Raw genomic sequence first — 13,588 nt, forward strand, 5'->3', positions numbered from 1 at the left:
TTGATCTATTCCATCCATGCTCTGTAACACCCTCCCACACTCTTGGTGACAGCAGAATTGCACATCCTTCTTTTCCTCTTCCCTGATAATTTTCACTCATTCCTGTCCATACCACCCGTCCTTCTATGCCTTCCCATAACTTGCATTTATCATTTCCACTTTCACTCCACACACTGCCCAAAGATATGAGTTTCCCCAATCCCCAGCACATACATGCTAAAACTTTTCGCACCTCTCCACAATCACCCTCCTTTTACTCTCACCAGTCATCACCTTCACATTCAGTGCCATCACCCTCAATCACTCATCTCTTTTAACCATTGGCATAACTGGTACACTCCAGTGCCATTTCTCAGCCTTTTGTGCCTCACCCTGGCAGAGGGCAACTCCAGCGCAGTGTTTCCGGAGGCAGTGACGCTCCAAAATTGTCAAAAAACTAAGTGACAGCACACCTCAGGTACATGTCCAAACCTAAAATTACTGCCTTGATGTAACTGGGCTATCCCTCCCCATTTAGTTCCACTCCTAAGGGGTGTAATAACAAGGTCACCACAAAAAGGCTGGGTGAGACTTGGACAGTCTAGTAAAACCAGAGTATCCCCTAAAGGTGCTGAAACTTAATAACTTTTCCCAATTTCGAGCTTCTTTACTTTCCACAGTAGCAGCACCTCCTACCTCACTGGTTACAATAATGTGTGCAATAGAGAGACTTTTGGACGTAAATATACTGAGAGGGGCAGCTGGTGGGATGTATGGTCACTATTTTCAGAAGACAAGGTTGAAGATTTGTAGAGGTATTAGGAAAAGAGGAAACAATATCAATGAGAAGAGGGTGGTGAAAGTAAGAGGGCTTGGAAGAGAGACTTCAGTGAAGAAATAACAGGACAGATTGAGTGTAGAATGGGGAAAAAAATGGAAAAGTATGGGTGAGAGGGCTGAAAAGGTATGGACATATCAAAAAATGAAAGAAATTATGGGAATTGGCAATCAAGTATGAAAAAGGTAGTATCATACTTTGTGCTGGTGTAAGAAGGTGCTGAATGAGTTGACAACATGGATGTCTTTATCTTTTTTTTTTCCATACTTGATTGCCATATCTAGCATTAGCGAGATAGCATCAGGAACAGATGAGGAAAGGCTGAATCCACTCACATTCATTCTCCATCTGTCATGTGTAATGCACTAAAACCACAGCTCCTCACAACCAGGCCCCACAGACTTTTCTGTGGTTTACTCTAAACACTTCAAATGCTCTGGTTCTGACCATTGACAGCATGTTGATCCCAGTTTACCACACTGTTTCAATTCACCTTATGCTGTGTATGTCATTCACCCTCCTGCATTTCAGGTACAATCACTCAAAATCTGTTTCACTCTACTTCCACCTCCATTTTGGCCTCCTGTTCTCCTTGTTCTATACACTATTGATACATATGACCTCTTTTATAACTTTTCCTCACTCATTCTCTCTATATGTCCAAACCATTTTAGCAAACACTCTTCAGCTCTATCAGATACTCATTTTATTACCACACTTCTCTCTTACCCTTTCATTACTTACTTAATCAAACCATCCTCCTCATCACATACTACCCTCAAACATTTCATATCCAACACATCCACCCTCCTCTGAACTGCCTTTTCTACAGCCAATGCCTTACATCTTTATATAAGCAAGCATACAAAAATTATGGTATATTTTCAGGCATCATTTCACTTTCATACACCTAATTACATTACACACTTTACAGTCTTCCATTGTGTATCAAACTTACATATTTCATCAGAGCATGCAGGAGGGTGAAAGGCATGCATGGAATACAGTGAATTTGAAAGCTATGGTACACAGGGGTCAGCGTGCTGTTAATGGACCGAACCGAGGAATGTGAAGCATCCAGGGTAAACTATGGAAAGGTGTGTAGGGCCTTGTTGTGGATAGGGAGCTATGGTTTCAATGTATTACACATGACAGCTAGAGACTGGATGAAAGCAGATGCGGCTTTACTTTGTCTGTTCCTGGCATCACATTGCTAATGCAGGAAACAGCATTCCAGTATGAAAAAAAATAAATTCGTGTACTTTACATATTATACATTTATAGTCTATGTATTTACATGTCATTTACAAATGGAAAATTTATACATACGAATAAGCAAGTAATCTTTCATCAAATATGTAATCTTTCATCAAATATGTAAACACTAACTCTACAAATTTGTTTACTTTAAAAATGACTACAATAGTGGGAGCATACATCTGGCATCAAGACAGGATAATACATATGCATTCTTTATGAGGAACAGTGGGTAGCTGAGATGTACGAAAGTTCTCCATGTATGGGCCCTCTCTAGAGACTGACAATTCAAAGGCAGAAAAATTCATACATCTAATGACGAACTGTAGTCTACACCTGCACTTATTGACTTGCATCAAAATTTAAAAGCTAACTTATGCTGCTTCAATGCCAGATGCATCAGCACCCCATGAGTACTTTCAAACACATTCAGTATGATGCGTGGTAGTTTTGGAAGTGTTTTTGTAAAAAACAAATATGATCATCAAAGGTTTTCATCTCAAATATCTGTTATCTTGTAAGTGTCACATCTTACATCATTGCATAATATGAGGGCACAGATCTCATACTGTTTTTTTCTGGCAAACTTTAAAATCATTCACAAGTATATGAAAAAAATTTAAGCAGCAACAACCTATAACAATGTACAGGATGTCAAAATAAGCATTCATGGCTGTATGTTTTGCTTCAAGTATTAAGATGCCGATTTAAGAATTATCAATGTGTATGATCCTGCTGCAGTGAATGGGTTAATGACTGAAAGATTTCTCTAAAAAGTTATCTTAACTTCATATTTATATTTTCTTTGAACAATTAGAAATGCAAATTTTACTAACCTGCTGACATCAAATGTGATGACTTGCAATTAGATTAATGCAATGAATTTTGTGTTTCATATCAATAACATCAAACAGGTAAATCTGGTTATAAACAAATACTGTGCAGATATCCTGAAAATACAGCACTAAGACCAAAAACTTCTCCATAGCTGCATTATACTACACAAAAGTTGAACACAACAAAAATCAATGACATTATAGGGGAGCTGGGGGGGTGGCAAATATCATTTCCCTTAAATCATCCTAGGACCCAACAGGATAAGAAAATGAGGTTTGATTTTCCCTATATTATACCAGGGCCCAATAGTTGAAGGGGGCTGAAAGTGAGAGGGTCTGAGTTTCTTCAAATTATCTTAAGGTGTGATATCTGGGGGGTGGGAATGGAGCCTTGAATATAAAATCCCAATTTCCTTATATTTTTTCATGGCCCAAAAGTCTAAGATGTGGGATGACGATTTATTCATTTATTTATCTATCTATTATACTTTGTCGCTGTCTCCTGCATTACTGAGGTAGCACAAAGAAACAGACAAAAAAATGGCCCAACCCAGCCACATACACATGTATATACACACACGTCCACACATACATACCTATACATTTCAACGTATACATATATATACATACACAGACATATACATATATACTCATGTACATAATTCATACTTGCTGCCTTTATTCATTCCCATCGCCACCCCACCACACATGACATGAAATGACAACCCCCTCCCCCGCACGCGTGCGAGGTAGCACAAGGAAAAGACAACAAAGGCTTCATTTGTTCACACTCAGTCTCTAGCTGTCGTGTTTAATGCACTGAAACCACAGCTCACTTTCCACATCCAGGCCCCACAAAACTTTCTGTGGTTTACCCCAGACACTTCACATGCCCTGGTTCAATCCATTGACAGCACATCAACCCTGCTATACCACATCGTTCCAATTCACCCTATTCCTTGCACGCCTTTCACGCTCCTGCATGTTCAGGCCCCAATCGCTCAAAATCTTTTTCACTCCATCCTTCCACCTCCAATTTGGTCTCCCACTTCTCCTCATTCCCTCCATCTCTGACACATATATCCTCTTTGTCAATCTTTCCTCACTCATTCTCTCCATGTGACCAATCCATTTCAAAACACCCTCTTCCGCTCTCTCAACCACACTCTTTTTACTACCACACATTCCTCTTACCCTTTCATTACTTGCTCGATCAAACTACCTCACACCACATATTGTTCTGAAACATCTCATTTCCAGCACATCCACCCTCCTTCACACAACCTCTCCCTGAAAGAGAGAGAGAGAGAGAGAGAGAGAGAGAGAGAGAGAGAGAGAGAGAGAGAGAGAGAGAGAGAGAGAGTGCATGTGTGCTGGGTTATGAAAAAAATTCTTTAACATGGTATTATTTAGGGCTTTCATTATACTATTACTGAGCCTCTGACCTCTCATTTCCACCAAATAAAAACTTTACTACTTTTGACAAATTTCCATGTATTTCGAAGTCTACAGTATCTAATACAAAGCACTTTCATCATAGGACACCACATGCATCTTTCAAGGGAATCAATTTGCAGAACCAGGATCCCCTCCTCAAAGTTCCAGTCTCATGCCACAATTTACCCTGTAATGAGATAATAATTCTTCCCTCTGGTAATGACATCATCATCTAACATTCACAATCCATACATCAGCCCATATCATGTTATCTTTTCTAACATTCTATGTAAGAAGACATCATGTCTTCTACTATATCCTCCTCAGCTCCAGCACTGTACCGTAATTCAGACTATAATGAGGTTATCAATAACTCTTCCCAAGATGTCCCTACTACTTTACAATAATTTTCAGCTACCTCAAACTTCAGGAAATGGCACCTATCATTTAACAACGACAATTTATACTACCCATACTATGTCACTTTTTTTGATATTCCAAGTACGTAAGTATACCATGTTTATTACTATAACAACTATAACAACTATAAACTCTACACTTCACAGTGCCACAGAGACAGTGGCAATACTTGCAATGTTTGCTGAAGAATTCTGTATGCTGTCGAATTAAAATGAATAAAAGAAATGACACATATTTGTAAGTACTAAGAAGCAATGTGAAAAGGTAGCATGAATACATAGTCTATGCAGCAATGAGAAAGGAGAAAAAGCCATAAAAAGGAAGAACTCAAGGAAAGCAACAAAGGGCTGAAAAAAAGAACCAATTGCCCCTCAAAAATATGATGCATTTGCCCATGCTAATTTCCCAATGGCTAAAACCACCACATAAAATATATGAACAAATAAATGAAATGTTTCCAAATACAGCTTCTCTAAAAATAATAAGTGTCAACTAACATACTACTCTTGCCAAAACTTTCCATCATTCTTCCAAAAAAATCAATTAATTCTATTCTACCATAAACATTAAAAACCTCATGGTATGGGAGAGTTCAACCTACCAGCAAGCTTTACCAAAAGCCTGAAGTTGTCATAAGTTCAAAAGCATAAGTGAAAATTTAGCTCTACTTTCAACGTCAAGATGCTTATGCTGTAAAGAAAAATGAAATCACACAAACAAAACAAAAATTTCTAGAAAGAACCTTAAATTCATGCTACATATAATGGATTAACTGCAAAAGTTACTGCTGCTATTTTACACACAAAAATAAGCTGTGCAATGCAGTATGGCATATACTGCGTTAACTCTAAATGCAGTGAAAAACCAGGCACTGAAGTCTCCAATTACAGCAGCACTCATTACCATAAAAGCCACATCAGTTTTTATACTCATACAAAACACAACATCGCACAAAAAGTTAGGAACTGTCAAGCTTACACCACCTGCATAATCAATAATCATGTGGGATTTTTAGTTGAAGATTGCACAAACAGCTGATCACCTGTTAAGGCTGAAGGCTGACCATCATTCATGACTATGGGATGAACTTCACTTACAGCCATTAGATGACTGTTACCTTTTGCTGAATGATGGCTCCTGCTCATGTTTATTAGTGGATCATCATACATACTTGTTGGGCAAAAACCACTCAGGGTTATGAACTGACAATCACTGATTAATTCTGGTTGACTTTCCCTTGTGGTTAAAGGCTATCCATAATTCATGACCACCAACTGACTGTCACTCACAACAGAGAAAGGACCAAAACTTATGGATGACAAATGAGGTTGAATTTTCTAATGTCACATTAGTGCTTTTATCTTTATCTGCCAATTCTCCGGGCCTAATTCCATTCACTGAAAGACATCATGTGGAAAATTAATCTCATGTAGATCATCAACCTCAAGTAAATTATGCAACACAACTGTTCCTATAACTATATATTTCTTAATAAAAACAGTTGGGATAAACTTCAAAGAAGTCACTCTTGGGACAAGGGCAGATAATGAAACTTTTGGTTCTACTTGATTTCACTTGGACAAATCTGTACAGGGTCTGGATGCAGCACTTCTACCTGTCATGAATAAATTCATATTTGCCCTAGCAAGCATAGAGCCTCTTTTCTAAGTTAGTGGTTTCAAATTCAATTCTGCAGCTACTTTCACAAGCCAAGCTTCAATACCTTTGTACAAGTCTCCTTAAATAGCTGATGAACTGGAAATCATAAGAAAATAAAAAGTGGTTACAATTAATGGAAAGAAATTCTGAAAAGAATCTTACTTCCTTATTTCAATAACTACAAAGTAAACATTAATCAGGTAAGAAAAGATAAAGCATCAGATATAAAAGAGCAAGTTTACAGGGTCCAACACTGAGAGATTAAAGATTTTAAGATCAAGTGATATTGGGAGGAAGAACTTTTGTAGCAAAGAATGGTACCTCATAAATGTTTTCATAATGCACTAGTTATGATGGTAATTGGTGTATGTACTAATGAGAAAGCAGGCTCAGATTAAAGGTCACTTCCACATGCTCACCTTCAGCAAGTCGTTTCATTTTGAGATCTACTTGTGATACAGTGCCATTAACAATGCTAACCTCCTGCACGGCAGTATCATACCTGAAAAAATACACACTAATCACAAAGTATTCTATTCACATTCTTTAACCTTAACTGCTTCAAGTGCAAACCCTCACTATCCTTATGTGAGCTAATGAATATCACTGATTCTTTTCATGTTTTCCCTTTAACTCAGTTCCCACTTACATGGCATGGATCAAACACAGTCTTTCACTTACCTCTCACATATCTTCAATTCAGTTTCCAATGTGCTACGAAAGCATGGCTTTCCACAGTACTACAAGTTCTTGATATTTCAATCTGCATGTTACGTTCATTCATCCAGAAACTAATTCACCTAACCACAACTATCCTGTGCATAACCACTCATATGTAAAGTGTTGATGAAAAAACAGAAATAATGCAGACATGGAAAAAAAAATTCAAATTCATATAACACCATGAGCAGGCCAATGCTCACCACAATGGCGAGTCCACTTAAATGAGCATTCTGACTTATTCATATAATGGTAATAGAACCCACATTCTACTGTTGTCATGTTGCTTTGCACTCACTCAAACCTCCCAACACCTACAAACAGAAAGCAGGTGCCATGCTCCTCATCTGCTGTGTGGTGGGAGTGAAGAAAACGCCTGGCTGCTTGGGAGACGCTTATGATCTCTCATTAATAATGACTCAACAAATCTTTAGCAGTGTATATTAATATTTCTTTTTCATTCTTGATTGCCGTTTCCCACGTTAGCATGGTAGCACCAGGAAACAGATGAAGAAAGACACATCTGCTCTCATACACATAAATGTACATATATGCATATACACGTACATATGCATAAATATATATATGGTATGCAAGGAATAGAGTGAATTGGAAAGATGTGGTATACCAGGGTCGATGTGCTGTCAACGGATAGAACCAGGGCATGTGAAGCGTCTGGAGTAAACCATGGAAAGTTTTGTGAGGCCTGGATGTGGAAAGGGAGTTGTGGTTTCAGTGCACTATACATGACAGCTAGAGACTGAGTGTGAACAAATGTGGCCTTTGTTGTCTTTTCCTAGCACTACCTCACGGGGGGGAGGGGGGATGCTATTTCATGTCCTATTTATTTTATTTATTATACTTTGTCGCTGTCTCCCGCGTTTGCGAGGTAGCGCAAGGAAACAGACGAAAGAAATGGCCCAACCCCCCCCCCATACACATGTATATACATACGTCCACACACGCAAATATACATACCTACACAACTTTCCATGGTTTACCCCAGACACTTCACATGCCTTGATTCAATCCACTGACAGCACGTCAACCCCGGTATACCACATCGCTCCAATTCACTCTATTCCTTGCCCTCCTTTCACCCTCCGGCATGTTCAGGCCCCGATCACACAAAATCTTTTTCACTCCATCTTTCCACCTCCAATTTGGTCTCCCTCTTCTCCTCGTTCCCTCCACCTCCGACACATATATCCTCTTGGTCAATCTTTCCTCACTCATTCTCTCCATGTGCCCAAACCACTTCAAAACACCCTCTTCTGCTCTCTCAACCACGCTCTTTTTATTTCCACACATCTCTCTTACCCTTACGTTACTCACTCGATCAAACCACCTCACACCACACATTGTCCTCAAACATCTCATTTCCAGCACATCCATCCTCCTGCGCACAACTCTATCCATAGCCCACGCCTCGCAACCATACAACATTGTTGGAACCACTATTCCTTCAAACATACCCATTTTTGCTTTCCGAGATAATGTTCTCAACTTCCACACATTCTTCAAGGCCCCCAGAATTTTCGCCCCCTCCCCCACCCTATGATCCACTTCCGCTTCCATGGTTCCATCCGCTGCCAGATCCACTCCCAGATATCTAAAACACTTCACTTCCTCCAGTTTTTCTCCATTCAAACTCACCTCCCAATTGACTTGACCCTCAACCCTACTGTACCTAATAACCTTGCTCTTATTCACATTTACTCTTAACTTTCTTCTTCCACACACTTTACCAAACTCAGTCACCAGCTTCTGCAGTTTCTCACATGAATCAGCCACCAGCGCTGTATCATCAGCGAACAACAACTGACTCACTTCCCAAGCTCTCTCATCCCCAACAGACTTCATACTTGCCCCTCTTTCCAAAACTCTTGCATTTACCTCCCTAACAACCCCATCCATAAACAAATTAAACAACCATGGAGACATTAAATTCTGAAGCCTATCTATTATAAACTCTTCCTCTTCCCAGAATCTTTCACTTTTATATGTTAGGTTCACAAACGGTTAAACAGCTCTAATTTACCTCTTTATTCTTTTTCATCACACTCCTTGTTTCTTCTTTCATCCATTTTTTGCCCATGCCATATTAAACAACAACTCTAATGCAATGACTTAACAAAAAAATACATTAGTAACACTTAAAACACAGACAGCTAAACTCATAATCAATTGACCAACCTAGATGACCAGATTTACTTCCATGAGTTGCAGTGTTCTAAAGAAAGAACTAAGGATTCATGAGTTGTGAAACACCAATACAGAAAAAGATACAAATCTAACATCTCTGAAGACCAGAAGCAAAGGTCATGAAGTGAAAATTACAGATTGGGGGCTAGAAGGCACCACCTGCATTACTTTATCAGTTTCTATTACAGGCCTGGATGAGGCGCTGTATAGTTGATCAGTCTCTATGAATAAACTTTAGCCAGCCTCATAAATATCATGAATGTCAAAAGGAGTGAAACCTTGGTGTATGCTATCTATTCTGAGAGGTAAATGGTGTTTTAACTCCTTTTCAAGTAAATGCTCTCTCTCTGTCCTGATGTAAGAAAACAATACAGGAGTGTACACACCCATAACCTCTAGCTATGAGAGTATAATTTCCCGGCATGAGCAATCTCCAATATTCTCCAAGACGAGAAGTGGTCACGTTGTAGTTCAGTTCTTCTACACTTACTGATATTCCTTCCAGTCCTTCACCTGAATCTGCATCCATCACCACACCTTCAATGAAAAAAATACAAATTAGATTTTGAGACGCACAAAAAATATGGAAATGAAAAAAAGTTTTGAAGGATGAGAAAATTTTCCTTTTCATGGTAGTGTTCCATGAGCTGAGAGATTTATGGATCCCCAGAGATCAGAATCCTATAAGCTGGAAGATCTCTGAATTACCACAGGTCAGAATTCTCTAACTCTTAGCTTTCCAGTGAGGTTAACAGCCTTTTATCCTTCACTAGTGCGCTGAAGGTCCACCCCATGTCAATCAACAAACTATCCCAGCTAATGTTATCATCCAGGTAGCATTATCATTCTGCAAACCAACTGCTGGACAGCCTGGCCATCTCATCATATTTGGATGTCACCCTGATGGGGGGGTCAACTTCACTAAGAGAAAGGTTTTTTAAAAAAGAGGGGAAGGAAGGGTGAGAGAAATAAACTGAAATCTGCTTGCAGGATATGATCCAGAAAAAGAAGTTTTACCTTCTTTAAAACTCATCTTTCTCTCAAGAATTGGTCTATCTCTCAAGAAGAAAGCATACTAACATGAGGAAGGAGAGTTAGGGAAAACTTCCTAACCAAGTGCCAAGATGACCACAAACATACTTCACAAGTCATCCTGCCATCCATAAGCAATTTTCTCCCTCACAGGTGGTAGGCTCAATACAATGCAAGGTACGTCATCAACATCTAAAGTAAGGTAATACCTGAAAAAGGTGCTTCGAGGAATGTCAAGGAACCCTTTTGTTAATCTCTAGCTGGAAAAGTTCCTTAGAAATACCAGAGTAAAAGCTACCTTTCTGACATCATAACCTTAGACATATGGGCCAAGTTGGGCCAACAAAACCAGGTTTAAAATTGCTTAGTTGAACAAAATGTGTGCCCCCTCAGTGACCTCAAGTAATCACAGTGAGATTTAAACAGGCATAATGTAAGATGATCTTAAATGGCAATTTTCCAAGAAGTAATCATAACAGAAACCCTAAATTTGGATTGATCTCTATTTCTACTTGGAGGTTGGTGGTTTGTTAGAGTGGCTTGGGTGGGAGGGTTTCCTGTTGCATAAAATTGAGTGCCAAGAATGTTGAGGTGGGACTGTTCTGGGGGGATCTTTGTTTCATTGTGAAGATGTTGAGTGTATGTGGTTGCCAGGCAGCCAGTGATTGTTTTGACTGCACTATTTTGGGTAGTTTGCAGCTCTATTATATTTTCCTTTGAGAATGGCAGACCAGGTAGGCCTGGCACAGTTTAGTGAAACATGAACTGTTTGTATTGGATATTTGAGGATTCTTCTTGTTTGAATTTGGTGACACCATTTACTCTGTGTTGATGTTATTGGTGTGAGGAGTGACTATCACATGTGCTTTGTATGTGATGCCCAGACTGGTTGTGATTTATTCAGCGAAAGTGACTGTCCATTCAAGCCACACCCTAAGTGCATTGTAGAAGTCAATGTGTTATAACTGGTAAGAAGAAAATTCTGCTAAACCCAGCTTACTATGGATACAAATCGTTACAATATACTCTTAACCATCAATTCTGCCACCAGATGTTACCTCTCACTTACAGTCACAAGTATCTCATCCGACAGGTACACTGATATAATCTTACCTTTAGCACCCATATGAACCATCTCCATGAAAGACATGAGTGACTCTCTGTTGTTGATCCACTCTGATGGCAAGTTTGATCTTCCTGGGTATTTACAACATGACAACTCAAATGTCACTTCAGCACAGGACCCAAATGCATAATTGAAATCTTGCATACCACCTGTAAGTTGATTTTCAGCATCAAAAAATCACCTCTCAATATAAACTGATTTGAACAAATAAGATGTACTATGTGAATCATATCACATTTCAAACAGAGAGAAATCCAAGTTATCTTCACTAATGGATCTTAAGATCTTCAACAATACTAACATTTCCTTTACTTCAACAGATCTGTTTCCTTTATTTGTAAAAGCAAAGAAAAAAAATCAAAACATCATAATCAAAGGTGAAGCCTGTAACTTAGTTATAATAACAGAAAGCTTACCCTCAACATCATACCAATATGCACCATTGGTGATACCTCCTGGAAAATTATCCCCTGGGCATAAGTTTCCTCGTGACATAGTGCCATGGTTTGATGCATATACTGTTGCAAGGTATCGGAACAAATTATCATCAGGGGTCTTGCTTTCAAAACCATCTGTATGACGACTGGAAAGAATGGCAGCTTCAATGAATACACCAAAAAATAGAAAATAAATGAAACAAACCTAGATATCAACAAAAAGAAAAAGTATAACATTAAAGAGTATACATTCCCCAATTTTACTATCAATGGTTGTGATTCCTCATTAGGTGTGTTTCATATTTATATCAGTACCAATATTTGCTTTAGGTACCCTCTACATTTTCCAGTGGTGAGCACTAAGCAATAGCCCTGCCTTCTGACAAAATGGTAGGAGAAAATAGATAGAAGTAATGGGTAAGAACATTAAGCATCAGAATGAGGAAAAAACATTACATACAAGTAGTTGGTAGGAACATTGGATGGGAGCAATGTGTAGAAATAGTAGGCTGGAACAGGCAGGAACATTAGGTAAACATACTCAGTAGGAACATTAGGTAAAAGCTTTTGGAAACACTGTGCCAGAGTAGCCCTCTGCAAGTGTCTGTTAAAGGTGTGGCACTAAAGAAGAGGCAATGGAGTTCACCAGTTATGGAGATTCTTTTGCCAAGTCCACCCCTTTGAGGGAGCTCCTGGAGGGAAGGGTATCAGAGATATAGATATGGAGATAACACTGTGTTTCCTTATAGATACTAAGCACATTTATTCTCTAGTTTAGGCACATCTATTCTCTAGTTTACTCTTGAAAACCCTACTTTGGCACATCTACCATACCTTTCTCTGCTTAATCATAATTTGACTGCTCTTGCTCTGATATTTGCCCAATCAGAGGTAACATGTATCAGGCCATGAAAATTTGTCTTTCCTCCAATTCTTCATTCTGCCTTCGGTTCTACTTGGAAACTCTGCTAAACTGTCATTCACAGTCATGCACACTCACAAAAGAGAAAATGCAATGACTTCTTCATTTAATAAATTTTTCATAAGTATTTAACCAAAACCATCTCTAACAACTTCTGTTGATTCAACCTTGGCTCCTGTTTCCTGATATGATAATCAATAGCACCTCTCAAAGTAACACACTCTCTTCAGTTCCACATCTTTTTAATTATACTTTAATTAATTCCACATCTCACCATCCTTACAGGAATCCTACTAAATCTATGCTCTTTACTATATATTCACTGTATATGTTCCTAAAAATTCTCCAGGTACAAGTGAGTAAGATATATAAGATGGATGGCATATCCCTTGTTTCAAAGGAATGTGCCTCTGAGTTAGTTCCACTTTTTACTAATTTAGCTTTGATATGGGTTTGAACATTTGATGCTTGATGTGTGAGTACTGCCTAATTCTTCTACATCATTTATTCATAATCTTACTAAGCTGTCTGGCCTGTGTGTTATAAAAATACTTTCAGGAATCTGGTACTAGAGCTTGCACTGCCATACGAAGTTTCCAAAATCATTTTCATATCTTTTCCATTCTATGACTCAACTTCTTGTGTTACACCACAAGTAAGTTTTCATCATTTTACAAGCTCAAAGGTGCCAGAGAGATCACTAGCGTCTAGCAATAGTGT

General features: G+C 38.7%; 1 protein-coding gene across 2 annotated transcripts in view; it reads right to left on the bottom strand.

Moving 5' to 3' along the window:
- Window positions 1-13,588, bottom strand: part of LOC139756822 (carboxypeptidase D-like) — a 151,081-nt gene that overhangs the window by 133,069 nt on the left and 4,424 nt on the right. For both annotated transcript variants that reach the window (XR_011714449.1, XM_071676643.1), the window contains exons 3-6: window positions 11,926-12,092; window positions 11,497-11,658; window positions 9,738-9,888; window positions 6,846-6,928 (exon numbers count right to left, since the gene is read on the bottom strand). Coding sequence is in view for 1 of the 2 variants with exons in the window: in XM_071676643.1 (XP_071532744.1) it covers window positions 6,846-6,928; window positions 9,738-9,888; window positions 11,497-11,658; window positions 11,926-12,092 (563 nt within the window). In the remaining variant the exon portion in view is untranslated. The remainder of the gene's footprint in view (window positions 1-6,845; window positions 6,929-9,737; window positions 9,889-11,496; window positions 11,659-11,925; window positions 12,093-13,588) is intronic.

This window comes from Panulirus ornatus, chromosome 23 (genome assembly GCF_036320965.1).
Source record: "Panulirus ornatus isolate Po-2019 chromosome 23, ASM3632096v1, whole genome shotgun sequence".
Taxonomy (NCBI): domain Eukaryota; kingdom Metazoa; phylum Arthropoda; class Malacostraca; order Decapoda; family Palinuridae; genus Panulirus; species Panulirus ornatus.